This window comes from Hoplias malabaricus, chromosome 1, assembly GCF_029633855.1.
Source record: "Hoplias malabaricus isolate fHopMal1 chromosome 1, fHopMal1.hap1, whole genome shotgun sequence".
NCBI classification, from domain to species: domain Eukaryota; kingdom Metazoa; phylum Chordata; class Actinopteri; order Characiformes; family Erythrinidae; genus Hoplias; species Hoplias malabaricus.
This window is the reverse complement of record NC_089800.1, coordinates 70,575,031-70,600,371: the sequence shown is the minus strand read 5'-3', so window position 1 is coordinate 70,600,371 and position 25,341 is coordinate 70,575,031. Positions and strand designations below refer to the sequence as shown.

Below are 25,341 nucleotides of genomic sequence, written 5' to 3'. Positions count from 1 at the left end.
TCACTAATAGTACAAACAGTGTAAATGTACCACAACAGTGGACTAAAGGCCACCTGTTGCTCTGCATACTTTGTTAGCTCCCACAGGTATAATTTGAGAGAGTTTTAGGTAGGCCACTGGTCCCCTGTCCTGTTCAGTGGGGCAGTGTTAGGTAGGGCACTAGTCCACTGCCCTAGCCCAGCTGTGTTCAGGCCTGTTTTAGAGGCCTGTGGTTGGGGCAGGTGTTCCTCAGCAGGACATGGCTCTGTGGCTCTCTGGCTCATTTCCGGAAGCCTCCTCCCTCCCTGCGCCCCACCCCTTACAACAGTCCACCCCTCCCATCTTGGCCTCCCTGGGGAGCAGCAGGACGCAGCCTGGGGGGGGATTAGAGCTGAAAAAGAGCGGAAAAAATGGAGCCCTCATCTCTGCTTCTACACAGAGACTGTGGGCAACCTGCTTAATGCTGGCACCGCCAAACACACCACAAACCCGTGCCAAACCACATCTCTCTCTCTCTCTCTCTCTCTCTCTCGACACAGCATGAACCTCACGCTTAGTTATGGACAAACCAAAACCCAGAAAGCACTTTTTAAAGCGTATGTTTGCTTGTTGAGTTCTTCTGTGTGCACAAGTGTCAGTGTGCATGTATGTTTGTGTGTGTGCATGCATGCCATGGTTAAATCCACAAACAAATTTGCAGAGCGTGCGGCTCTGTAGCTGTGATTTCTTCGTGGGTGCTGGCTGGTTCGTGTTTGGATTGGGATGAGTGTAGATGCTGAATATTCACTTTCACAAGTGTCAGAAAGCCCTGTTCCAAGTGTCCAATGAAGCCCACTTCTGGCTCTGAGAGCGCTAACACACAGTGTGTACTGTGGTGGAGGCAGTTTTGTAGCTGTAATGTTGTGGGCAGCATGAAATCTATCCTATACTTACATTTCAGTGTACAAAAATAAGGCCTGGGAGTTGGCTCTTTTTGTCCATCGTCTCCTGGTACATGGAAACCGAGTAATTTTTTAGTTCCTGCTCGCTCATGGGTCCATGAGAGCAGAGTAAGAACTACAGTGGGATGTGTAAATAATGCAGAGCACTGATTGGCCAAAGAGACTTGTCATTCTATGTAATGAAATGCAGGCATCCAGCACAAATAGCCATTGCAAAATATCATGTTTGTTTTTTCTGATTCTCAACGACAGCTCATAAAATTATGCCATGGTCTTTCAAATAGGTATGCATTCCTTGGATTGGTGGCTAATGAAATATTCCAGTGAGAGACAGACGGTGCCACAATGAACGGAAAAACTCTGTCTGAACTTATATACGGCTAAAATGTGTTCAGCCCCAAAATATAACAACAACAACATAAATACATGATGAGTAAACAACATTGTTGTGGTATCCAAAGTTCTTGGTTCTTGGTTCTCGACAGTATTTTGCAACATCACAGGCTACATTTTCAGGGGGCAGGAGCGGTTATATTGGAAAATGGGCCAGGTACCAGTGACCAAACAACAAGTAGAGCTGAGTTGAACAGAGGAGTTGTCATGCAGTGGAAAAGCAGCAGATGTGTGTTAAAAAATATAATACCCATGAAATCTGGTACAATTCCTGATTCTATGTACAGTGGCCCTCAAAGTGGTCCTCCATCTACAGATGGAAGTAAAGGCTTTACTATACACAGAAGAAGCCTCTCCCTGTGTCTGTGTGTGTTTCCACCAGTTGTCCAATTTCCTAACACAATATATTGGATTGGCTTTACACAAATGTCTACAGGTGTGAGTGTGTGAGTGACGGGGGAAATGTTTTTTGATTGACTCGCGTCCTGTCCAAGGTGAATTCCTGACTTGGGCACATTTGTTCCGGATGAGCTCTGGGCCCACCATGACCCTGAACATCATTAATGAATAAATAAATGAATGAATGTGTATCTGAAAATCATGTTTTTGTATTTATTTAGTTTTCATCAAATTCTATCGTTTATATGGTTGGTGACAGTTAGCTTTTCATAATGTTTGTAGTCCTGTTTTCTCATCTAAACATATTTACATATGGATATTACAAATGTCTGATAATGCTTGTGTCGTTGATTAATTTTTCCTAAATTTTTGTAGGTCCTGAGCTCCATACGCACTGATGGCAGCCTTCTGGACTGCTGCTTCAGCTTGACCCAGCCTTACCACATCCTCACTATTGAGCTGCATGAGGAAGTACATTGCCCCACAACAGAACTCCACATGGATGCTCGTGATCCCACAGCAGAGCGGTTTGAAGAGGCCCACTCTCCTTTAATGGAGGCCTGTGTTTATGAATGTGCTCGTGGCCGAGGCCAGCGGCTATCAGTGACCCCTCTGCCTCTGTCTTCAGCTCCAGTGTCTTGGTGCCGTGACCCAGATGAGCGCTGGCTCTTCTTTGGCCTACAGGATGGCTCTGTTGTGCTGCTCCACCTTGAGACTGGGCACACTTTGCAGGCCACTTGCTCCATGCCCCCCTCACTGGTGGCCTGGCACCCCTCTGGAGGACTGCTTGTGGCAGCTGGTGGTCAAGGGGAGCTGCAGTGTTTTGATTTGGGTCTTACTGTTTTCTCTCTGAGGCTGGTGAGTGAGCAAGAGGAACGTCCAAGCATTTCTGGTGCCGGTCTTCAGCTGAGTCGGCACATGAAAGTGTGTGGTGGGTTAGACGGCATGGAGTGGGCATATACACCTACATCCCATAATGCAGAGGGCCTGGAGGTGCATGACCTGCTGCTGCTCAGGTTCCATGGAGGACCACTGGCTGCTCTGAGGATAAAACTGGGTGAGTAAGTGTGTGTGTGTGTGTGTGTGTGTGTGTGTGTGCACCTGTTGTACGCTTTCAGAAGACAGAGTTACTCTACAGGGGACCAAATGACAAGGAATATAAATTTATTCTGAAACAGTACGCTTACAATTTTAAAGGTATCCCAAGCTCTGGGTGGGAAGGCAGCACATACTTCCTCTAACACTTTATTTTTAACTATTGCAAAAACAATGCGGGGCAGCACGTTGGCGCAGCAGGTAATGTTTCTGTCACACAGCTCCAGGGATCTGGGGTTCATGCTCCGGGTGACTGTCTGCGAGGAGTCTGGTGTGTTCTCCCTGTGTCAGCGTGGGTTTCCTTTGCGTGCTCCAGTTTCCTCCCACAGTCCAAAAACACATATTAGTAGGTGGATTGGTGACTCAAATGTGTCCATAGGTGTGAGTGTGTGTCGCCCTGTGAAGGACTGCTGCCCCCTTCAGGGTTTGACCCCACCTTGCGCCCAGTGAATCCGGGTGGGCTCCAGACCAACCATGACCCTGAATGAATGGCAGTGAATGGAAAACAATGTTCAACATGCTTGGAGAAGAACAGTAACTACCCAGTTCCAAACCATGGTTTACAGGTGATGTCACTTTGTAAAACTGTGATATTTTAATAATTTTATTGTTTCTGTCAACACTTTTAGTTTTCATTTAGACATTAAAATTAAAGAAATATAAATATGGATCCCTGACCAATTTGCCTATGTCCCGTTTGTAATTACAGCTCTGTTTGTCTTTGTCAATCAGTAGAGAAGAGCTTAGGCCATGTCCCAAATAGTGCCATAGTCCCTACATATTGGACTTTACAGATAATAAAACTAAAAATACTACACCTAAACAGGGCGTAAATTCGACGGGGAGACATGAACCTTATATCTGACTAAAAACACTTTTCAACATAACACATGTTATATGAATGCAGAAACTCTTATTTTACGACCAACATTATCTATCTGTCTGATCCACTCATACCAGCATAACACATCACCACTACGTGGTGCAAAAATAGCTGCTCTGCAATGGTCCTGTGTGGGGTCCTGACTGTTGAAGAACAGGGTTAAAGTGTTCCTGTATGGACAGTATGTGTGGAAACAAGGAAGCTGTCATAATGTTATGGTTGATCGACATATACCTACACAGGTTACCGCTCACTCACTGATTTCTGAAAATTATTTATCAGTCGTTTTTGGAATTTACATATTACATCCCGTCATTAAGAGTCCAGAACTGTGTAGAGTAGATATCCTTAGTCAATCTTTAAGATGTTAGAAGGAAGGGGAGGAGGAAGTGAGGGTCCTTCTACAGAGGTCACTCAATACTCGCCCCCAGGGCCTCTGGCCACAGATACATTATGGGGAATCCGTTATTAATTTATTTATTTATTTCCTTTTCCGATAAATCATTTAAAGTGTCCCAGTGTCCCTCAGGGAGAAAGATAAAGTTGAACCAACCAAACACACTGCCCCCAAAAAGTAATTATGACTTGTATTTGTCAGTTGAAGAAAAATGATAGACTGACATGAACTAAAGTTTAGAGAAAGAGAAAAAAAGAATGAGATAGGAGAGGAAGGTAGAGAAGCAGTGACAAAGTGGGAAAGAGAGATATAAGGAGAAATGAAGTGAAGAAATGGAGGAAGAGAGATGGAGAAGAAAGAGAGGAAGCAGAAAGTTAGGAGGAATGGGTAAAGGAGAAGAAGAAAGCAAGAGAAAAGGATGGTAAGAGAAGATAGTGAGGAACTAGAGTGAGAAGAGAAGAAAGAGAAAGACAGAGAGAGAGGATAAAATGAGAAGAAGGGAAGAAAGGGAGCAAGAAGAGAAGGAGAGAGTTCCTCCCCTCTCCTGAATCGGAGCCAAGGTTGGGATGAAAAAGAGAAGCAGCGTCTTTCCGATGGCGATAATTCTGAGCTTGTTCGCTTGTGTTTGCTTGTTGGTGTTTATTTATTTGTTTATTTGTTTGTTTGTGTGCCCAGCGTGTTCGCCGCTGCTTGTCAAGTTTTGGCAGTGTTTGTTTATTGACTTATTTCATTAGGACTCACGACATGATGGAGGGAGTGAGAAGCAAGCGGTGGAGAAGAAAGACTTGGCAGACTGCCAGTCTTGCTGAGGAGGTCTCTCTCTCTCTCTCTCTCTCTCTCTCTCTCTCTCTGTCATTCTTCCTCTCTCTCTCTCTCTCTCTCTGTCATTCTTCCTCCCTCTCTCTCTCTCTCTCTCTCTGAGTTATCTCTCCTGGGCACACGCCTGCTGCTGTTGTAGCAGTTTGCAGAGTGTCTGTGAGTATGTGTGGGTGTTTGTGTGTGTGTGTGTGTGTGTTGCGGGGGGCCCCTACGCTCACAAAAAAAAAGAAAGAAAAAAAATGCTTAATTTACAAGCATTAATCAAAAGAGGAAGCATATTGCCCAGCATTGCAGTATTTTGTTATTAGTGTTGCATCATATGGGACACTGCTGTGTGTGTGTGTGTGTGTGTGTGTGTGTGTGTGTGTGTGTGTGTGTTTGTATGAAGGATTTCATGCAGCTTGTAGCTTTCATTTTTTGATAAAAATGTCTTCTTCAATTTGTGATTCGCAAATTAAATGTGTGTTTTTAATCGTAGATCATAGAACTCTCAAAGAACCAACATCCTCAGGTGGTCAACTCATTAATTTCAAATGGGAGAGATTTGTTTCCATCTAAATTAAAATAAAATAAAATAAAAATTCCTTGTAATTGGGCCCAAGATTTCAGCACACCTTCTACGGACTGTGAACAGCCAATCCACCTACCAACATGTGTTTTTGGATTGTGGGAGAAAACTGGAGCCCTCACACAGACACAGGGAGAACACACTAATACATAGAGACTCCTTAGAGACAGGGACCCAAGGTGGGGTGTGGGGACACAAACCCAGACCCCTGGAGCTGTATGACAGTGATGTTACCTGCTGCACCACTGCACCACCTTAACTATAATAATTTTTATTTTATTAATTTTAAATAATGAATGTTTTATTTGAGCCATTCTTTAACTGCAGCACTTACTGCTGTGTTCGTTGTGGAAATATATATCCTAATGACTATAAAAATATGATTAATCATGCAGCACCTAAATACGAAGCCAACATGGCAACAGAAAGATAAACACAGCTGTGGATTAAACTACATAAACATCTCCGTGCAGCAAGCAGGAAGAGCAGAGAATAAAAGATGTTAAAATGTGTGTGTGTGTGTGTGTGTGTGTGTGTGTGGGGAGGGGGGGGGGGCGAGAATAGTATGTGTATATGATTTTGTTTGCGGTGAATGATTGTGTCTGGGTGTGGAGGAGGGATTGGGGGATGCTTGCTATTCCCTTCCTTTAATCCCCTTCTCTCCCTATTCTCTAATATTGTGTGTTTTTGAACACGTAGTTTGTGAGTGTAGTGTGTTGTAAGTAGCTTATAGTGTATGATTGTGTGTGTATGTTTGCTTTATATGTATGTATTGTATTAAGTTCATATGTGTGTGTGGTATAATGTATGTGTGTAATGTATGAATGTATATGTGTGTGTAAAACATTAGTGATATACAACAGGGCTCCTGTGCCGTGTCTCAGTAAATATGGTGCCTTTATTTACCACATTAGCCTCTGTCACTACCCAATTTGTGCTGCTGCCTTTATCTGGACTGGGCATGCACAGAACTTTACGTGAGTGTACACCTACTTCTTCTTCAATCAAAATTGTAAACATACACAGTCCTATTTATTTAAAAGGTGTGTGTCCCGCTGCATTAGTAAAAATTGTCATGTTTTGTTTGAAAGAGACAAATTACCTCAGCATATCTACACGGTTACCATCAGCTGTAAATATGGATGGGTGGCCTGCTAACTTCCTGTTTGTAATTTTAATGTCTCTCTCTCTTGTCGCTCCAGATTATCTTGCGCAATATATTTGCACATGCTTTGAAAAATGTCCAGCTACTTACTGTTAGCATCATTCACACAGCAGCCTTTTGGCTTGTTATGCTATTAATAAGGTAGAAATAGTAAAAATAGTATATAGATAAAGATTAGTCTAGATGAATTAATTAAACTGACAATTACAATTAACACCTATTAGCTTGCTAGAGCTAGATTACCTGTACTTTGCATAGCTGTCTATTTGCAAACAAAGCTAATACCAACTGATCGTCTCTCTCACCATTTTATTTTTTAAACTCAACATTTTCCCCAATTATTACTCATTGCACATTTTGCACATTAGTTCCTCAATCGTGCACTGCCACTGTGCTGGGAGGATGAAGACTAACACATACTTTCTCTGTGACATGTGAAGCCAACCTCCACTTCTTTTCTAATGCATCGTCACTGGGCAGCTGAACTTTGTTGGAACACTAAGGTTCCTTGCTGGTAACTAAATATTGTATTAGCATACGTGTCAAGGCGTTCTCACATATACTGCATCTGTTATGCACTTCCTTAGCAACGAACACAATGTGCAAGTTGCAGTACACCCAATAATGGTAAGCACAGTTCAGGCATGCTGCAACATCAAAACGGCTGACATTGGCAGTACCAGAGACTTTTATTTTCGGCCTTACATAACCATATACGAAGGCACAGCTGTCCTTATTATTCAAAGGTGTGGTCTTTGAGTGTGGCCATGTGGTCATTTTTGACTGACTTTGATGGTCAGTGTTCTCTGTTATGCCCACTAATGGAAGCCTCCAGTAACACATGTAGCAAGTACGTGAACCGTTATGTTCCTAGTTCCTAGGCCAGCCATGGGATATGGTACCTACTGCGAGCCCCGTGTCTACCTTATGGCCTCCTCCCAGTTAGCTGTAACTGATATGCCTCCAGCAGAACTGTCCAGGGGGCATCCTTATCAGATGCCCAATCAACCTCAACTGGCTCCTCTCGATGTGAAGGAGAAAAGGCTCTGAAAAAAACTTTTGCAGCTTATATCCATTGTTTCATTTTTTAAGTCATTACATGATGCTCATGAACTAAGTAAAGTAAATCAAGTGCTTTGCTCTCTGGCTCAGTACCAGCTCTTTACCAGTACAGTGACAGTACTGTTTTACACTTGGCTTCAAACACCCATACAAAGAAGTCAGTAAGACATCAATCATCCACAAATGGAAAAGCCTGCTGACATAAACCTTTGCTCTCCCTGACAGCGCTTGCCACCTTGTCTATGAATATCAAGAACAGAGGTGGAGATAAGGCACAAACCTGGCAGAGCCCAATGCCCACACTGAACATTGAACAAACTGTAATTGAATTCAAGAAATGGTCACTTGTTGCTTTCTTGTTGTGGTCTGTCTGAGGTCACTGTTGTTTATAAAGCAGGATATAATAGGACGTGTTCTTGTGTGTGTATATTTGTTTGTTTGTGTACAAGGCTCCAGGAATCATGAATTAAAAAGTGGTTGTTTTATTCATAGGGATAGCACTGTTGCCCTGAGTTTGCAAGTGTGTGTGTGTGTGTGTGTGTGTGTGTGTGTGTGTGTGTGTGTGTGTGTGTGTGTGTGTGTGTGTGTGTGTGTGTGTGTTTTCAAGTCCCTTGTTGAGGAGTGGGCAAGGTTAAGTGTAGCTGCAATTGAGTGTGGGTCATACGGATTAAACAGCCATTGCATTATTAACACAGCTTCGTGTATGTGTGTGTGTGTGTGGCCTTAGGTGATCAGTGCTTATTATGATCACTCACACTACAGCTTACATAAACTTACACAGTCAGAGAGAGAGAGGGAGAGAGAGAGAAAGAGGATAAGTGTGAGACAAAGGAAATATACAAAATGAAAAAATACATAATATATTAAAAAGCTGTGCAAATTTTATGAATGATGTTCCAATATATTCAGCTCAAAAAAAGAAAGTGTGCCCTAAAATTGGCTGAAAAATGCCATACTCCTACTAAGATTTCCTATATTGGACTTTTTTATTTTCAATAACACTTGAATTATATATATATATGACTCATATGAAACTGTGTGTCCCTATGAGTCATTTGACTAAAATCTGAGTCTTCATTGTGCAGGAAGGGATTCTTTAAAACTTGTCCAACCTAGCAAATGTAGCTATGGACAAACGCATATGTGGAAGCTTGGATAGAAAACATTGGGATTTTCCAAGCACCTCACGATTTATATTGAATGCCAATACATATACATTTCTATATGTAAAAAAAAAAAAAAAAAGATATGTAAGCTTCCATATTTATTCAGAACTGTTCACTTGAGCAGCTGCACCATGCACAATGCACAATGTTGGAGTTCCATCTTAAACCAATGGAATGATCTGGAGTGGGGTTTGTGATTCACCTTTTTACATGTGGTCATTTATAATCCTTAATTTTCATATATATTATTTTACTGTGCTACACTGAATTCTGTTAATTGTAGCATTTTTGTAAATAATCCAAACTTGTAGTTTAGATTCTGTGGATTCAGTGTATATACAAAACTTGCATACGGCATGTAGTTGGAGTTCCATCCAACTACAAAATCTTTTCAAACTGCTATTAACAAAATGCCACTGGACAGCCAGCAAGCTTAGAGGAGAGTCAGACACCCATTCTGTTTATTATTAGTAATAGTAATGACCCATGAGAGAAAGAAGGCCTATAGGGGCAGCACGAATGAGGGCAGTTGTGCTTTTCTGGACTCCTGGTCTCAGACAGCTAAAGTAAAACCTGAGATTGAATCAGCAATGTGTGTGGGTGTGTGGGTGTGTGGGTGTGTGGGTGTGTGGGTGTGTGAGTGTGTGAGTGTGTGAGTGTGTGTGTGTGTGTGTGTGTGTGTGTGTGGGTGTGTGTGTGTGTGATTTTATAGTCACTCCTTTTCTGAGCCTGTGAGGTTCAAGATTGATCTAGATGTCAATGCTAATCTAACAGCACTGTCTCCATAGATCTCCTTCCACTTAATTAACACTCTCTCTCTCTCTCTCTCTCTCTCTCTCACACACACACACTCACTCACTCACTCACTCTCACACATACACACACACACACACACACGCATACAAAGCTTTTTTACTTTTATGAGTCCTTTGTGATTGAGATCTAATCATTGAACACCGGTCCCAGACCTCACTAGTGTCCTTTTGGCTAAATGCTATCAATTATTTGTAGAAACGTTCCAACAACATGATGTTGAATGATTAGTTGTGGATCACAAACACAACTAACCCCTCTTGCCTGCACTTGGCACTGGGCCTGGTAATTTTAGGCTCATGTGCAGCAGTTTCAGAGTCTCACTTTGTTGTCATAACACTTAATTTTTGAAAATGTTTTTTTAATTGTCTTTATGTAGAGCTGTGTTTTGTACATTGCTTATACTTACAGTATAAGTATTATGCTTACAGTTGTGCAAAAGAAATATAGCAGTTCATGAAGACACATCCTCATTGTCTGACTTATTGATCAGTCCATCCTCTGATCTGTTTAGTACATACATGAGTTAATCTCTGCAGTGTTGGAGCTCCAGTACCTGATGTCACCAGTATTTTCAAAGATCAATACAATCAAATCCTCATTCACATGGCCCAGCCTGTTAAAGTTAAAGCCTTCCCAGAGGAGTAGGCACTACATGTTAAAAATCATGGTGTGATTTTTATCCTTACCTCAGGTTTCAGGGGTAAAAAATCAACTCATGGTGTGTTTGTGTGTGTGTTACAGGTGTACTTAATGGGGGTCAGTTGGGGCCAGGTGAACTCCTACAGCATCGTCTGCGATGTGGGCAGGTTGATGCTGCACTGGGCATTCTGGGTAATATGGACTGGTGCATGATGGGTGCGGAATGTTACCGCGCTCTGGTGTCAGTTACAGACCACCTGCTGAGACGACCACTAGATGAGCAAACAGAAGGTGATTTCCTAAATGTAGTAGATCAGCTGTGAGTTTAGTTTTGTGCAGGAGTTAAATGTCTAATGTAGCTAAGAAAAATATTAAGATGATAATAGTCTGCCTAGATTATTACACACTTGCATTGCATTAATATATTACACTGTTAAAGGGCCCTTATGCCACAGTTTTAATGTATTTAAAATTTTGATGTACTTTCAATACATTGTTTTAATTTCTTTTAGAAACAGTATTTGAAGAGGTTCCCTCAATGGTACATTTCACAAATGGTAACACTACTTCCCCTACAGATGCAGAGCGTTTTGAAATCAGCGGGAGGGGTTGGTTTCCCAACATCCTCCAAAAGATACATAGTGTCGTTTCTGCAGTGCTGAGCCTGGGGTAGCAACAACAGAGGCTCTATTTTCGCTGTTTACAGCTCAGTGGAGCATCACAATGATTTTGAAGCTGTAATTTTAAGATTAAAAATATTACCTAATATTTCTTTAAGGAAAATAATTATACCATTGCAATTATATTTTTAAGTGGCTTTGGATCTTGTGTGAGTTGCACTTTATTTGAAAAATGTAAAAATATGAGTAATCACTTCCATAAATATTTTTGCATTGGTGGTAAAATTATATAAGCTAACATTTGTTTCAGCCACAAGTAAATGTGATTTATGATGTTTATATTTGCTGAAGTATTTAATATAGGTACTAATATCAGTGCTCTGTGAGAACTGATATGATTTACATGTTGCCATTTGGGAACTGAATTGAATACTATTTGGTCAAATTAAGGCCCCCAGACGTTCTCAAGCTGTGAAAATGTCTTACTATAATACTGTAGGTAATATTCTACTGTTGAATGAAATGCAAATATATCCCCTTTTAGTGTCCCTTTGAAATCCAAGCCAAATGTTGTATATCTTCAGGCCTGAACACTAGGTAAATGTAATGTTCAGTATTTTTAGTTAGTGTATATTTGTGCTCCTCTCTCTCCCTCTCTCTTTTTGTGTGTGTGTGTGTGTGTGTGTTTATAGCTCAGTTAGAAGCTGCTCTGGGGATGTTTTATTCGCCATCCAGATTTTTAACAGACACAGTTATTCTGGAGTATCGAGACCCCCTCAGTCGCTACGCCCGCAGGTTCCTCCATCACCTCCTCAGGTACATACACACACACACACACACACACACACACTCACACACACTTTGTTTAATATCCATGGAAAACCATGAAATGAAATGGGATGCTCTGGAGATGCTACAAAATGAGCATGAGTTTATGCTCACCATGTTCAATGCCTTGTGTCAGATAGAGGGGTATAAACTCCACCAACTCTGGGCAGTGGAGCAGTAAAACTGCATTGGAGATCTATGCAATAACTTTTGGAAGAATTGGAGCAGTGTAGTAATCCAAAATCAGTACCTGACCTCACTAATTCTCTCATGGCTGAATGCCATTAGGAATGGTTACTACAGCAAAGGGCAATAAAAAAAGAGAAAAAAAAATATTGGATGAGCAGCTGTTCACAAATGTGTGAAATATGTGGCTCTATATACACTTTTAGAACAATTTTCACTGTGGTGGTACCTTTTGCTGTCACTGTGATGGCATGCTCAAGGGTATATATTTGTACCTTTAATTATGGAACCTAAATATATTCTATACTTACTGTAAGTAGATTTTTAAATTGTGTTGATTTCATATGCACCTTTCATCTCCAGGAATTAGGTTATGCTCTAGGTTGAAATATTACTAATATTATACAATACACTTTACAATATAATAAAGTGTACATTTATTTACACAATAATTTACCTCTACCAAATCTTTTTTTCTGAGAGTATACGTTTTGTGTGTGTGTATATATAGTAAATAAATCTTACTAAATGTTTAGGTAATTTTGCAATTAATCATTAAGCAATGAGCACTAAGTAGCATTATTTTAGGATTTTAAAAATCCTTAAATAGTGCTATTTCTTGTTTATATCATTAATTAAAGACTAATTATATATATTTATTGAAAAATGTGGAAAAATTGGCTGACATGGATGCTTATTTCTACAAACTACATTTAATCTGTTCCACTGACCATATATGTACACTTTGGAGATCTTTTGTTGCTGCACAGTTAGTTATTCTGCAATCGTTCATCACTTGTCACAAGACGCTGTTGGCTGGGTATATGGCTGGTGGACTATTCTCAGTTCAGCAGTGACAGTGAGGTGTTTAAAAACTCTTGAAGTACTGCTGTGTCTGATCCACTCGTACCTGCACAACACACACTACTACACCACAACCACGTCTGTGTCACCGCAGGTGCTCTTACGCAAACCCTGACCATTGAAGAATAGGGCGAGAGGGATTAAACAAACTATGCAGAGCCACAAATTGACTACAGTTTGTAATTGTGAAAACTACAGAGTCCATCTGTATGATTTGTGAAGCTGGTAAGGAGAAAAATAAAGTAGAAACCAGGAAGTAATTCTGATGGCTATATGGGTGTTTTTTTTTCCTAATATAAGTAAATGCATGGGTGGCACGGTGGCGCAGCAGGTAGTGTTGCAGTCACACAGCTCCAGGGACCTGGAGGTTGTGGGTTCAATTCCCGCTCCAGGTGACTGTCTGTGAGGAATTGGTGTGGTGTCCACGTGGGTTTCCTCCGGGTGCTCCGGTTTCCTCCCACAGTCCCAAAACACACGTTGGTAGGTGGATTGGCGACTCTAAAGTGTCCGTAGGTGTGAGTGTGTGAGTGAATGTGTGTGTGTGTCTGTGCTGCCCTGTGAAGGACTGGCGCCCCCTCCAGGGTGTATTCCCTCCTTGCGCCCAATGATTCCAGGTAGGCTCTGGACCCACCGCGACCCTGAACTGGATAAGGGGTTACAGATAATGAATGAATGAATGAATGAATGAATGAAGTCAATGCATAAAAGTCACAAGGAAACATTGGCTCTTCTACTAACAGAAAAAAACTATCAAATTAATACAAAGAATAGAAATGAATAATTTATCTTTACTAATTTAGTTTCTGCACCTTCCACACTGGTGTTCATATTAAATTTCATATTGTGTGTCTGTGATGTGATACAGAGCCAGAGGTGTTGTAGAAAGTTCTAATGTGTTGTTTACTGTGAGCTTTGCTTACTTTCAGACACCAGAGATTCGAGAAGGCCTTTCTCTTAGCGCTGGACATTGGAGCTCAAGACCTGTTCATGGTGAGACACACCACCAAAATCCATCAATAATATTTAAGGTTAATGAGCATCTTTATCACTTCACATACACTGTCTGAAATTGTTCCCTCTTCACGATATCGTGCTATTTTGGGGTTCTGTCATTTTGTAGCAGTGTCCAAAAACATAGTGGAAAAATTTTATCACACAATGCACTACAAAAGGTAATGTACAACCCATGTACACTAGCTGACACTTGTGGATAATGGATACCAATAATGCACTGCACTCTTTGTTAGAAACCTGCATGAGTTAGTGTCTGAAATCATTCACTACCCTTTTGAATTTGGTTCTTTATAATAGTGCACTATATAGTGAGCAATATAAGGAATAGTGAATAGGGAGCATGGAGTGTGAAATCTCCACTAGCCGGTAACCGGGCCAAGCTCAGGAGAGCAACAGTTACTCCTGCTCTGAATGGTGGGGCGGGGGGTCGTGGTCTTTCACTGCCCTCGTGGATGATAGTCTTTTCTTTTACTCCTTTTTTCACCTCGTTCGTGTCTATGCTCTAAATGGGGCTGTGTGTGCGGCCCCCTTTTTCAGACCCCCACACTCCACACTTGAGTGACACCCTTCCTGTATTAGTGTTCACATTCTGTCTTTCTCACTCTCTCTCTTTTCACTCTCTCTCTCTCCGTTCATTCATGGCTAAGTGCTGCCACTGAGGGCTCTGATTGAAAAGGTGGAGCTGAACCTGTGGAGCTTGAAGAGAGAGAGAGAGAGAGAGAGAGAGGACTAGCTAAATGGTACACTGAACATGTCATTTTTTTGGGCAAGGAATGAAATGCTAATGTGAGAGAGAGAGAGAGAGAGAGAGAACTATTTAAAAATATGTGCTCTTAATCTGTCAAAAAGTAAAAGTGTGCAAGGGAGTGCAGTAGGGTGCAGTAGTGGGGGGGGGGGGGTTTAAAAAAAATTGCAGGTTATTAATGCTTTATAAAGGTCAATGAGAGAGAGAGAGAGAGAGATAATGCTAGTGAAAAAGTTACCCCAAACCAGTCTTTGTTAGGGCGTGCAAGGAAACAGTAATGTGAGACAGAAGAGAGAGAGAGAGAAACCAAACCTGTAAAAGGGTCCTCTGAACTTTTGTTAGGGCATGTGAAAAAAGGCCTATCAAGAAGGTACCTCCAATCTGTGGTATGCAAGAAAACAATGCATTTAGAGAGGTCTGGGGGGCAAGAGGAGGGGTAGGGATAAAAATGTGCAAATTAATAATGCTTTGTGAATGACACATTCTATAAATCAACAAAGAGAGCAACAAGAAAAAGGTGTGTGTATGTGTGTGTGTGTGTTATAAAGAGAGAAAATGTGTGTGTGTGTGTGTGTGTGTGTGTGTGTGTGAGAGAGAGAGAGAGAGTGCGGCATTGTGCCAGAGCTGGCGTTTCACCCTGTAGCTGTGCCACATGCTAATTAGCCACAGAAGTTAAATTAACCTCTCTGCAGGAGAAACGGAGTAAAAAGAGGGAGAACGAGGGACAAAGAAAGAGAAGGAGCAAGTGGGGGTCCTTGTTCTATCTGATCTCGTCCCCCCTCGGGCCCAGGGGGTCAGCTGAAACAAAAGGTTGTGAGGCCCCTGGAGCAGTGGCGGGTGAGAGGACAGTCCGTATACTTTTGTTTTCCAGAAGAAGAGAAAGAGGCCCAGAAGAATGTCTTTCTGAGACTTCTGTAAGAGGTCAAGCCCAGACACAAGAGGCCAGAGCCGGGGGGGGGGGGAAGAAGGTGGAGAAGAAGGTGGTGTCCCTGCAGTTTCACAGTGATTTACTTAATGACTGTAACAATATAATTTCATTACAATTGTCTCATTAATGCTCTAATTAAAGTTCCTGTGACATGTCTCTGCACAGTGTGATGTCAGAAGTGGAGCAAAATTAGCATGTTTTATCTAAAAACATCTAAGAACTGTTTATTTTGTCCAAACATTTCTGACTTAGGTGGCCCACAAAACTGAAGGCTCAGTATGCAAAATGCAGTATAGACTAGTGTGGTATGCAATACAGCAGTGTGCCTTTCCTAAAACACCCTAAAGCCATATCTAGGGTTAAAAAAAATGTTATTATCTGTAAGCGCTAATCCAGTTCAGGGTCGCGGTGGGTCCAGAGCCTACCCTGAATCATTGGCCGCAAGGCGGGAATACACCCTGGAGGGGGCGCCAGTCCTTCACAGGTCAACACACACACTCATACATTCACTGACACTTTCACACCTATGGACACTTTTGAGTCACCAATCCACCTACCAACGTGTGTTTTTGGACTGTGGGAGGAAACCGGAGCAGCCGGAGGAAACCCACGCAGACACAGGGAGAACACACCAAACTCCTGTCTGTGACTCCTCACAGACAGTCACTCGGAGCGGGACTCGAACCCACAACCTCCAGGCCCCTGGAGCTGTGTGACTGCGACACTACCACCGTGCCGCCCGCAACACTTACATTCTTTCAGAAAACTCAAATAAACATATTGGGCCTCAGATATTACTGCACAATTTAAGATGGAACAGACATTTTTATTCAGAAGATTAGGCACTAGGATGTAACTACAGCATTGAAGGAGGAAAAGAGTATTATTTACAGAAGTTAAGTTGCCAGAATTTAAATGCTTCACAATTGAAGTTCTAATAAGAATATTGCATGTGAGACATGCATTCATTCATTCATTGTCTGTAACTGCTTATCCAGTTCAGGGTCGCAGTGGGTCCGGAGCCTACCCAGAATCATTGGGCGCAAGGCAGGAACACACCCTGGAGGGGGCGCCGGTCCTTCACAGGGCAACACACACTCACACATCCATTTATACACTCACACCTATGGACAATTTTGAGTTGCTAATCCACCTACCAACCCACAACCCCAGGATTTTATTTATTTATTTTAAACATTATTTATTTTCAGATTTGTTTAATTTTTTTCTTTGGTTTCTGAAAGAGGCATTTTTGCTTGACTGAGTGACAGAAAATGAAACTTTGTTGAAATGCACCTGCATGGGGCTTCTTTCTAGCGCATTAGCTGCAGACAGGAGAGCTAAGCTAATTTGAGAGCTAAGCTATCATTGTCGTTGTTGGCTTCTGTTTTATTAAGATATTATTGGGATATTAGTGTGACGATATAGTGGTATGGATGCATTTCTCAAGGGCCTTTGTCTTGAAGAAACATCACCCAGCACATGAAATATGTGCTAAAATATAGCTCCGTTAGCCTGGTGGTACCATAAAAATTCTGGCTTTGGTTGAACTCTATTAAAGTACATGAAGGATTAACGTACAAGAGGATGAAGCTGAGACTTCTGTTATTCATTTATATATGTATCCATCTATTTATCTAACAGACTGATGTTCTGAACGATGTTTATAAGTATGTAATTTTACACTGAATAAATAAATAATACTTTGTATCAATGAAAGTCTTAGAATCATCTAGAAATAATTTACATATTTTTATTTTTGCTTTAAGTTTCAGTGGAGAATTTTGATGTGGCTTTCGGTGCCCAGACTTTAGCAACTGTACAAATAAGCGATTCTGAGTATGAGTGTCACTGGCATGGGCTGGTTAATCTATTAAGGATGGCTCATTAAAGGCATTAGAGTGTTAAATTCTCCGCATACATCTGATAAAGGACTTACACAAATAGTCCCCTACTTACTTGGATTACAGGTGTGCTGGTGGGCTTTGTGTGTGTGTGGTGGGGGTTGGATGAATCCTCTCCTTCTCTGCTCCACTGGTTCATGTTCATATTAAACTCTTGGTGAGTATCAGCCTTCATCATTCTCCTCCTCTTCATCCTCCTGGCTTGCACTGGGGTGTGCATGCGTGTGTGTGTGAGAATGAATCATACAGCAGTACAGCGAGTGGCTAAAAGGCCGTGATGTGCCTGTTTTAGGCCGTAAAGCTGTTAAATAAATAAGATTAGTGCTCTCTCTCTCTCTCTGTTTGAGCTGCTCACAATACACTGCGTAATATCTGATGGTTTATGAGTGGAATTATTGTTATCCCCCTCTAAGTCGACAGGATTCATTCTCTCTCTCTCTCTCTCTCTCTCTCTCTCTTTCTCTCTCTCTCTCTCTTTCCATTTTTGGTCCTCTAAATCTCTCTCTGTTGCTCTGTTTTCTCTCTCTCCCCCTCCCCTTTTTCTAGTTCAAACTCTCACCCTTATTAAAATGTATTAAATGGGGTTTGGCCCTCCTTTTCTGGAAAGGTGAAACATTTCTGTGTATATTTGATTGTAGTCAGCCACAAGAGCATTGCTAAGCGCAGGTACTGATGTTGGATGTTTAGTTTTAAATGACAAACACCACTCCAGCTTATAAGCAACACAGGTCCACCGCCCAGTGCTTTATTATTATGATTATAGCTGCTCAGTGGTGGTCCTGTGTGTGTCTTGACCATCGAAGAGCAGGGTCTGTAATTGGAGAATGACAGAGTGCAGCTGATATAATGGAAAAAATTATAAAGGGTGTCCACAGATGTTTGGACATATAGTGTGGGTGGAGATTTGTCCACTGCTCAAAAATATCCAGAGAACAGTAGGTTTTTGACGAAGCTATTTATCGGCAGATGTGCTACAGTCTCTAATTAAGGGAGGGGTTTCTGATAAGGTGGTCAGGGAGAGTTTTTACATGGGGATATGTCTATTTTCTGAATAAAATGGTAATTTTTCTGGTCAGTCAGAGAATCATACTGCATGTTCATTCCTCTGTCTCAGAGACGAAACCCTTTTTCAGATACGAATGTAAACGTCTGACATTTAGAGGCTAAATGGAGGTTGGAGTGATGATCAGATTGTACCGGATATTATATTCCTTTCTGTAAGATCAGAGGAATCGAAAATGGCATTTTGTGTGTGTGTGTGTGTGTGTGTGTGTGTGTGTTTTTTTGAGTGTGTGTGCATGTGCACAAGGGAGAGTGTGCAGGAAGCACACCTAGCTCGTAATGAGAACGCCTAAACTCTCATTTCAACATGAAGAGCGTCCCTCTCTCTTTCTGAAAGGTGACACGGCTTCAGAAACGAGCGAGATAAGATCCAGACGCAGTTTTTACATCACAGAGAGAGAGAAAGGGAGAGCGAGGGAGTGGGAGAGGGGAAATTGAGGTAAAGAACAAACGTGACTGATTTTTTGGCCTTTTTTTTTTTGAAAGTTTGATGCTCATTTCCTCCAGGCTTTTTTTTTCTTTCTCATGTCGAACTACAAAGTTGTCACCATCATTGAAAGAAAAGAAGTGCTGAACCATTGTCTGGCGAGTGGAGATTCATTTCAGATTTTGCTTCTCCTTCTTCCTTCAAAGGACCTGCATTACGTGGCCCTGGACAGTGGAGAGATGGTCCTGGCCAGCGTGGCCAAAAAGAAGGCCCAGGAACTGGATGCTGAGGGGGTCATCACTTCTGACATTGGTGAGAGGATAGATTTAAAAGTTTGTAGTCATTCGCTCCTCAAACATTGGTCCTGAAATGAAGGCTATTTAAAGGTGCTTCGTCTGCACTATTAGACAATTACACGTGCTGGACATTACATTACGACACATGGCACTGGGCATGGGGACCTTAAGCTTCTCTATGGAATTGTATAGAAATGAATGTCATATTTTGACCTCTCAAAAGAAAAGATAAATTTAGATTATGGACTTTTATATTTACATAAACCTTTAATATTATCATTATTGTTATATTATATTATATTAATGTTATTATTACTCTATTGTTCTGATCACATTAGTGTACACAACTAATTTTGGCCTTTGGAATTTGTGATGATTTTTTTTATTTACATTGTGTGTATAGAGGGCTGTGGTCTGTTTACACATGGGTGTGTTTGTACCTGTTTGAAAATGCATTGTGCATGGCATGAGAGAGAGAGAGAGAGAGAGAGAGAGAGATGCACACACATTAGTTAAAGTGTTAAAGAGGTGCTCTGGTGAGACTAGGGAGGTGTTTAACTTCTCACACGGAGGTCACTACCTCAGGCTGTGTGTGTGTGTTCACCCCCCACCCCCACACACTTATAAGCCTCTTAATTATGTCCTTGATGAGTTCCTTGCTCCCTTTTCTCCCCGGAGCAGACCTAAGGTGGGGTGGGGTGGATGAGAGAGAGAGAGAGAGAGAGACATGAGTTTAATGAAAAGTGTGATTTTGGGAGCATTTACAGGTGTTAACACATTACACACTGGCTGTTTTTACTGGACATTGATGCTAAATTATTGCACATATTTTTATTTATTTTGCACTCACACTGTACATGCTACAATCCTCCTCTGTGTTGCACACTACTGTTTGCATACTTGCAAACCCTTATCTACTATTATCTCTGTACATATCTTTAACTATTTGTCTGTGTGATATCTTTCTCTGTCTCTCTGTTTGTGTGTTTGTGTTCTCATTTCAGATGACCCAAAGTCAAAACAACGTAATGGAGTGTGTGTTCCTTCTACTGCTGACACACACACACCATCAGAGTGGCCAACACACACACGTCATAAACCACCTTTTCCCAGCGCCGAGAGAGCAAATTCTAGCCAAACAAACAGGAGTACAGCAATAAGGTTTGTGTAACATATCATCGCTCTCCATTTAAAAAATGTCAAAAAATACCATTACAGGAGAAGGACAAAACCTTTCTTAAATTTCAGTGACAGTGAGTGTAAGTGATTTAATTCCAGGGGTTTTTTTTAGCGTTTCTATTGGTTGATTCATCATGAAATTGTCACACAATGTGAAGGACAGTTCCTGTGTTTAAATGATGTAGTAAACTAAAAATCGTTAAAAATGGAGATGCATGTTTTTAATTGGACAGTGATGATGTACCGATATACTAAATTATATACTAATTAATAATGTAATACTAATACACTTTTATATATACTTAACAGCATGTTTTCTATAACCATCCATAGTTATAAATCTAACTAAAGTCAGAGCTTCTGTAGTGAAACACAGTCAGTACTTCAGACCTCCCCCAGGGGGAGACATCAATCCTTTATGTACAAGTGTAATGGGGGCAAGCAAGAGAGGCTCCACTGAGCAAATTCAAACAATGCTGTTTTAGTCATGTGGATCACAGTGTAACTGGTCTCACAGTGCCAGACTCTGTAGGGAAACCAGTCACAAGTCTGCAATTTTGGCATGACATGTAGAACGAGGCAGTCTTTATGATTCGCGTCAGACCAGTAAGAGACCGTACAAAACCATACACGGATGTGCATACACACTGAGGTACAGACAGCCAATCAGAGTGCAACTAGCAGAATCCTGACTTGTTTCTGTAACATGCATGTTTTTTATAGAGCGTTAAATCAGAGTGGCAGCAGTGATTAACTGGTGAAGGTATAATAACCAACTCAATATAAATTCTGCGTAAAAGTGTCTCATAAACTCCATTGGTGCATACTTTTATGTCTAAGCTGAGTAACCAAAGGTGAATTTCTTCTGTTTTATAAGCTTATCTTTACCAGGGTGCCACTGTTTTCCACCGTATTAGCCACAATAAACATTAGTGAGGTCAGGTGATGGTGGATGCAATAAATTCTGGGATTTTATATCCCTCTAGCCAATGCTTGGTATTGGGCATGATGACCTTACACTCATGTGCAGCTGCTCCCAAGCATCCCATTTCAGCACATGCTTTTATCTGGAAATGACATACTTTATATTTGTTTCTGTCCCATTCCCTCTCTCTATCAATCCCCTCCTTTCATTTTACTCCAAATCTCCTGTCCCCAATTGGTCGGCTTGTAGTGTCCATCCCACAGTGGACTGCTCTTGCGCTTTAAGCTGCTTTTAAAGTGTCCAGTAAGAGGGTCAATCTGACTGCTCTGGACGAGGACATAAAACTTTGTTTGATTCAGAGAGTGTAATCTGCTCTCAGTTGGAGCACCATTGTTTCAAACACTCAGCTCAGAGACAAGGAATTATACTCAATACGAGAGAGAGAGAGAGAGAGAGAGAGAGAGAGAGAGAGAGAGAGAGAGAGAGAGAGAGAGAGAGAGAGAGAAGGAAAAGCCAAGCATGTTTGACATGGTTATATGTTTCACATGAATATTTACACAGAGACAAAACACATAAAATGTATGTTAGGCTATTTATGTTCAGGTGCATGTATATACAGTGACTCACATACACTCAGAGGACTAATAAATAACAATTCTGCGTGTTCTGTGTGTGTGTGTGTGTGTGTGTGCATGTTCACTGCCACAGTTCATGTCTGAGTGTGCAAAAATACGACATTGTAAAAATGTTTTATACAAATTGTTAATTTTGTCTTCTTTTTTTCATGATCTCAGTGTTTCTAGAACTGGTTCCAGACTGAAAGCAGATAAAGACATGGAGGAGGACCTTAGTGAGACCATGTCAAAACAAGCCACTCTGACTTGGAATCAAAACGGTGAGTGAGTGAGTGTATGTGTATCTCGGAACCTGAAACCTTGAACTCATTCAGCTATTTTTTAAGTCTTATTATTTAATAACAGAAAGCTGTGTGTAGGTTTTGCAAATACATAAATGTATCGTTATGAAAATTTAACCCACACACAAACCCTCAGGATTGGTTTCCTTGACGTGAATTAAACGTACTCCTAGACTTAATGTTCTGAATGGAGATTCATTATTAAAAGAAAAACGTAGCCTAAGACTAGACTTAGTTCCTGTCCTTTAGAGTTGAAGGTGTTAAACTGCAAGACTTGTTTTCCTTATAGAACATGTGACAGTACATACTTCACTGTAGCAGATAGTTACTGTGCTGAGTATTGGCGGAATATGAATTCTACTCATGTTTTTTTCTTTTCCGTCCCCTTTTAAAAAATTTGTTCGAGTCGGCTGACTCTTCTCCAGTTCAATTGTGCTAAACTAGTCATGCTAAAACATGAATGTTTTATTCCTTTCAAGTCCACATAATAATTAAACTTTTTTGTTAAAATACATATTTATTGGACAGTGCTGACTGCAGGCTATTACAGACATTTGCATCAGCGTTCTAATACGCGCATAATCTTGAATGTTAATGACAGCTGCAATCATAATTTAGCATGAAGAAGCTACAGTGAAGGCTAAACCCCCTCCACTGCCTCCTGGAGGGAGCACACACACACACACACACACCATTCAGCCATATTATTATGACCAGCTCCTTGTTTCTTCACTCATTCTCTCAGCTCCACTTACCACACAGGAACACTTTGTAGTTCTACAATTACAGACTTGTTCTACTTGTTGCTATGCATACTTTGTTAAGCAACTTTCATTCTGTTCTCCAATGGTCAAGACCCACACAGGACCATCACAGAGCAGGTATGATTAGGGTGGTGGCGTGGTGGGGATGTGTTAATGCATGTTGTGCTGGGACGAGTGGATCAGACACAGCAGTGCTACTTGGGTTTTGAACCCTGTGTCCACTCACTGTGTTGTTGGTCCACCTTGAAGTCAGAGACAGTAGCTCATCTGTTGCTTCACAGTTTGTGTTGGTCGTCCTCTAGTCCTCCATCAGTGGGCACTGCCAGCTGAATATTTTTGGTTGGTGGTCTGTTCTCAGTCCAACAGTGACACTGGGGACTTGAAAAACTCCAGCATCACCGCTGTGTCTGATCCAGTCCTGACAGCACAACACACACTAACCACCACTTCAGTGTCACTGCAGTGCTAAGAATGATCCACCACCCAAATTATACATGCTCTGAAAGGGTGTAAACAAAGTCAACTTTAATCATCAACTATAATTATAGTAGTTTAATGTGTAATAGTAGTCTGTAGAACTACAGAGTGCAAACAAAGTGAGCAGAGCAATGGATGGACTACTGGCTGTAACAAACATATATGACAAACCTGTATGGAGCTGATAAAATGGGCAAAGAGTGTAAAAAGCTTCAGTCAGTACAGAAACGGATATGTCATGTTAATAATTTGGCTGATCATACTATGTGGACAACTACAATGAACTAGTGTTCTCAATACGAGCTAGGTGTGCTTCCCACACACTCCCTCGCTCACACGCAAACACACACACACACAGAGAAACACATACACACATATATGAATAAACTCTTCAAAGTGACATAAGGAGTGTGTGTTGACTGATGTATTTTCACTTCTCTTCTGCAGATGTCAGTCTCCTCCGTGCTGAAGATCAGGTAATGTTTTTGTCTTGTTTCATTTTGAACAGCTGTCTTTAAGATATGTTTACAGTCTTTTAGGGTTTTTGTATTCTTGTAGTAGATTTTGCAGTAAAATTGTTTTTGAAAAACTTCTTCTTCATACTGATTCCAACCTGTTAAATCGGGTTTTATAAAAATATTTTCCTTATGATATTAATATATAATTAATACATATTGAGATTTTAAAGATGAGTGCATTGTTATTATTTATTCCTTCTCACAATATACATTTTAGAAATATCATTATGTATTTGAATATACTTTTGGGTTTTTTCCGTTATCTTGCAGGTTTCTGAAAATTCTGGAAAACTGAAGCTCATCCATTTAGGCCTCGTCTGAACGTCTAATATTAACTTGTAACATTGTACGTATGGTCACAGTTATAGAAAAACTTTTAAAAAATTAATTAGGAGTTTGTTCCCACACAATGGGTGCACCTTATAACAGGGTGTCTGCAACCTTTTGACATATTGTGTATTTTCAAGGATTTAATAAGAGAAATAAAGTTTATTAAGAGTAAAGTATGTTTCTTAATTTCAGACAGCACGTTTTGAAGCGTTTACTTCGACCCATTCAATTATATACACACACCTGCTTAACTCACCCCGTTAGTGCAGTTTTACTAATGACAGTAAGGTTTATCACTAATCTCAGGAATTTTACTGTATATACCTCAGTGTTGGAACAGTCAAAATGAAAACTGTGATGTTTTTTTTTATTATTATTATTTAATTTACTTCTGACTATCTGTAAACAACATTCTACAAAACTCTTCAGAAAGAATCTTGATACAGATTTATCAAGCATTAATTTTTTACAAAGTAATAAATGCAAATAAACCATTGTAATTGTTGTTGTGTTTGTGTTTGTGTGTGTTTGTGTGTGTTTGTGTGTGTGTGTGTGTGTGTTAATTTAACGGTTTCCAGTCCAGTATTTACAGGTAATGTCCAATATGTTATCTGATAAGTCTTTCATTAAATTGAATCAGGAGCTGCAGATGGGATTTTTTTAGAGATAACAAAAGTGGGTTTCTCAAGATCATATATATATTATTTTCTAGTGGTTTCATATATAACACTTTCTATACAATTAATCATGGCCTTTCTCTGGAACTCCATAGTTACTTATTAATATGATTGTTTCTGAATGTTTGTCATCATAGAGCAGTTTTTAAAAATCCACTGGATTCCATTGCTCTGTACTGAGTGATGACAATAAAAGCTGAATCTATCTGTCTATCTTTGTTAAATAGTACAATATAAAAATTGCATGTACATCAAAATGTGTTACAATATTGTTACAGAAAACTTTTTTAAACTATTATTATTATTATTATTATTAATAAACAGAATCTAATTAAATAGAAACGTATTAAATAGGAGCT

At 40.6% G+C, this 25,341-nt stretch overlaps 1 protein-coding gene across 3 annotated transcripts in view; it reads left to right on the top strand.

Moving 5' to 3' along the window:
- The window catches only part of wdpcp (WD repeat containing planar cell polarity effector), a 96,364-nt gene extending 71,628 nt beyond the window's left edge, over positions 1-24,736 (top strand). For all 3 annotated transcript variants that reach the window (XM_066672545.1, XM_066672536.1, XM_066672527.1), the window contains 9 exons: positions 2,088-2,769; positions 10,425-10,613; positions 11,635-11,758; positions 13,747-13,810; positions 19,107-19,212; positions 20,201-20,357; positions 22,095-22,195; positions 23,905-23,933; positions 24,246-24,736. In XM_066672545.1, coding sequence (XP_066528642.1) covers positions 2,088-2,769; positions 10,425-10,613; positions 11,635-11,758; positions 13,747-13,810; positions 19,107-19,212; positions 20,201-20,357; positions 22,095-22,195; positions 23,905-23,933; positions 24,246-24,296 — 1,503 coding nt within the window. In that variant the 3' untranslated portion in view covers positions 24,297-24,736. The remainder of the gene's footprint in view (positions 1-2,087; positions 2,770-10,424; positions 10,614-11,634; positions 11,759-13,746; positions 13,811-19,106; positions 19,213-20,200; positions 20,358-22,094; positions 22,196-23,904; positions 23,934-24,245) is intronic.
- Positions 24,737-25,341: the final 605 nt, after the last annotated feature.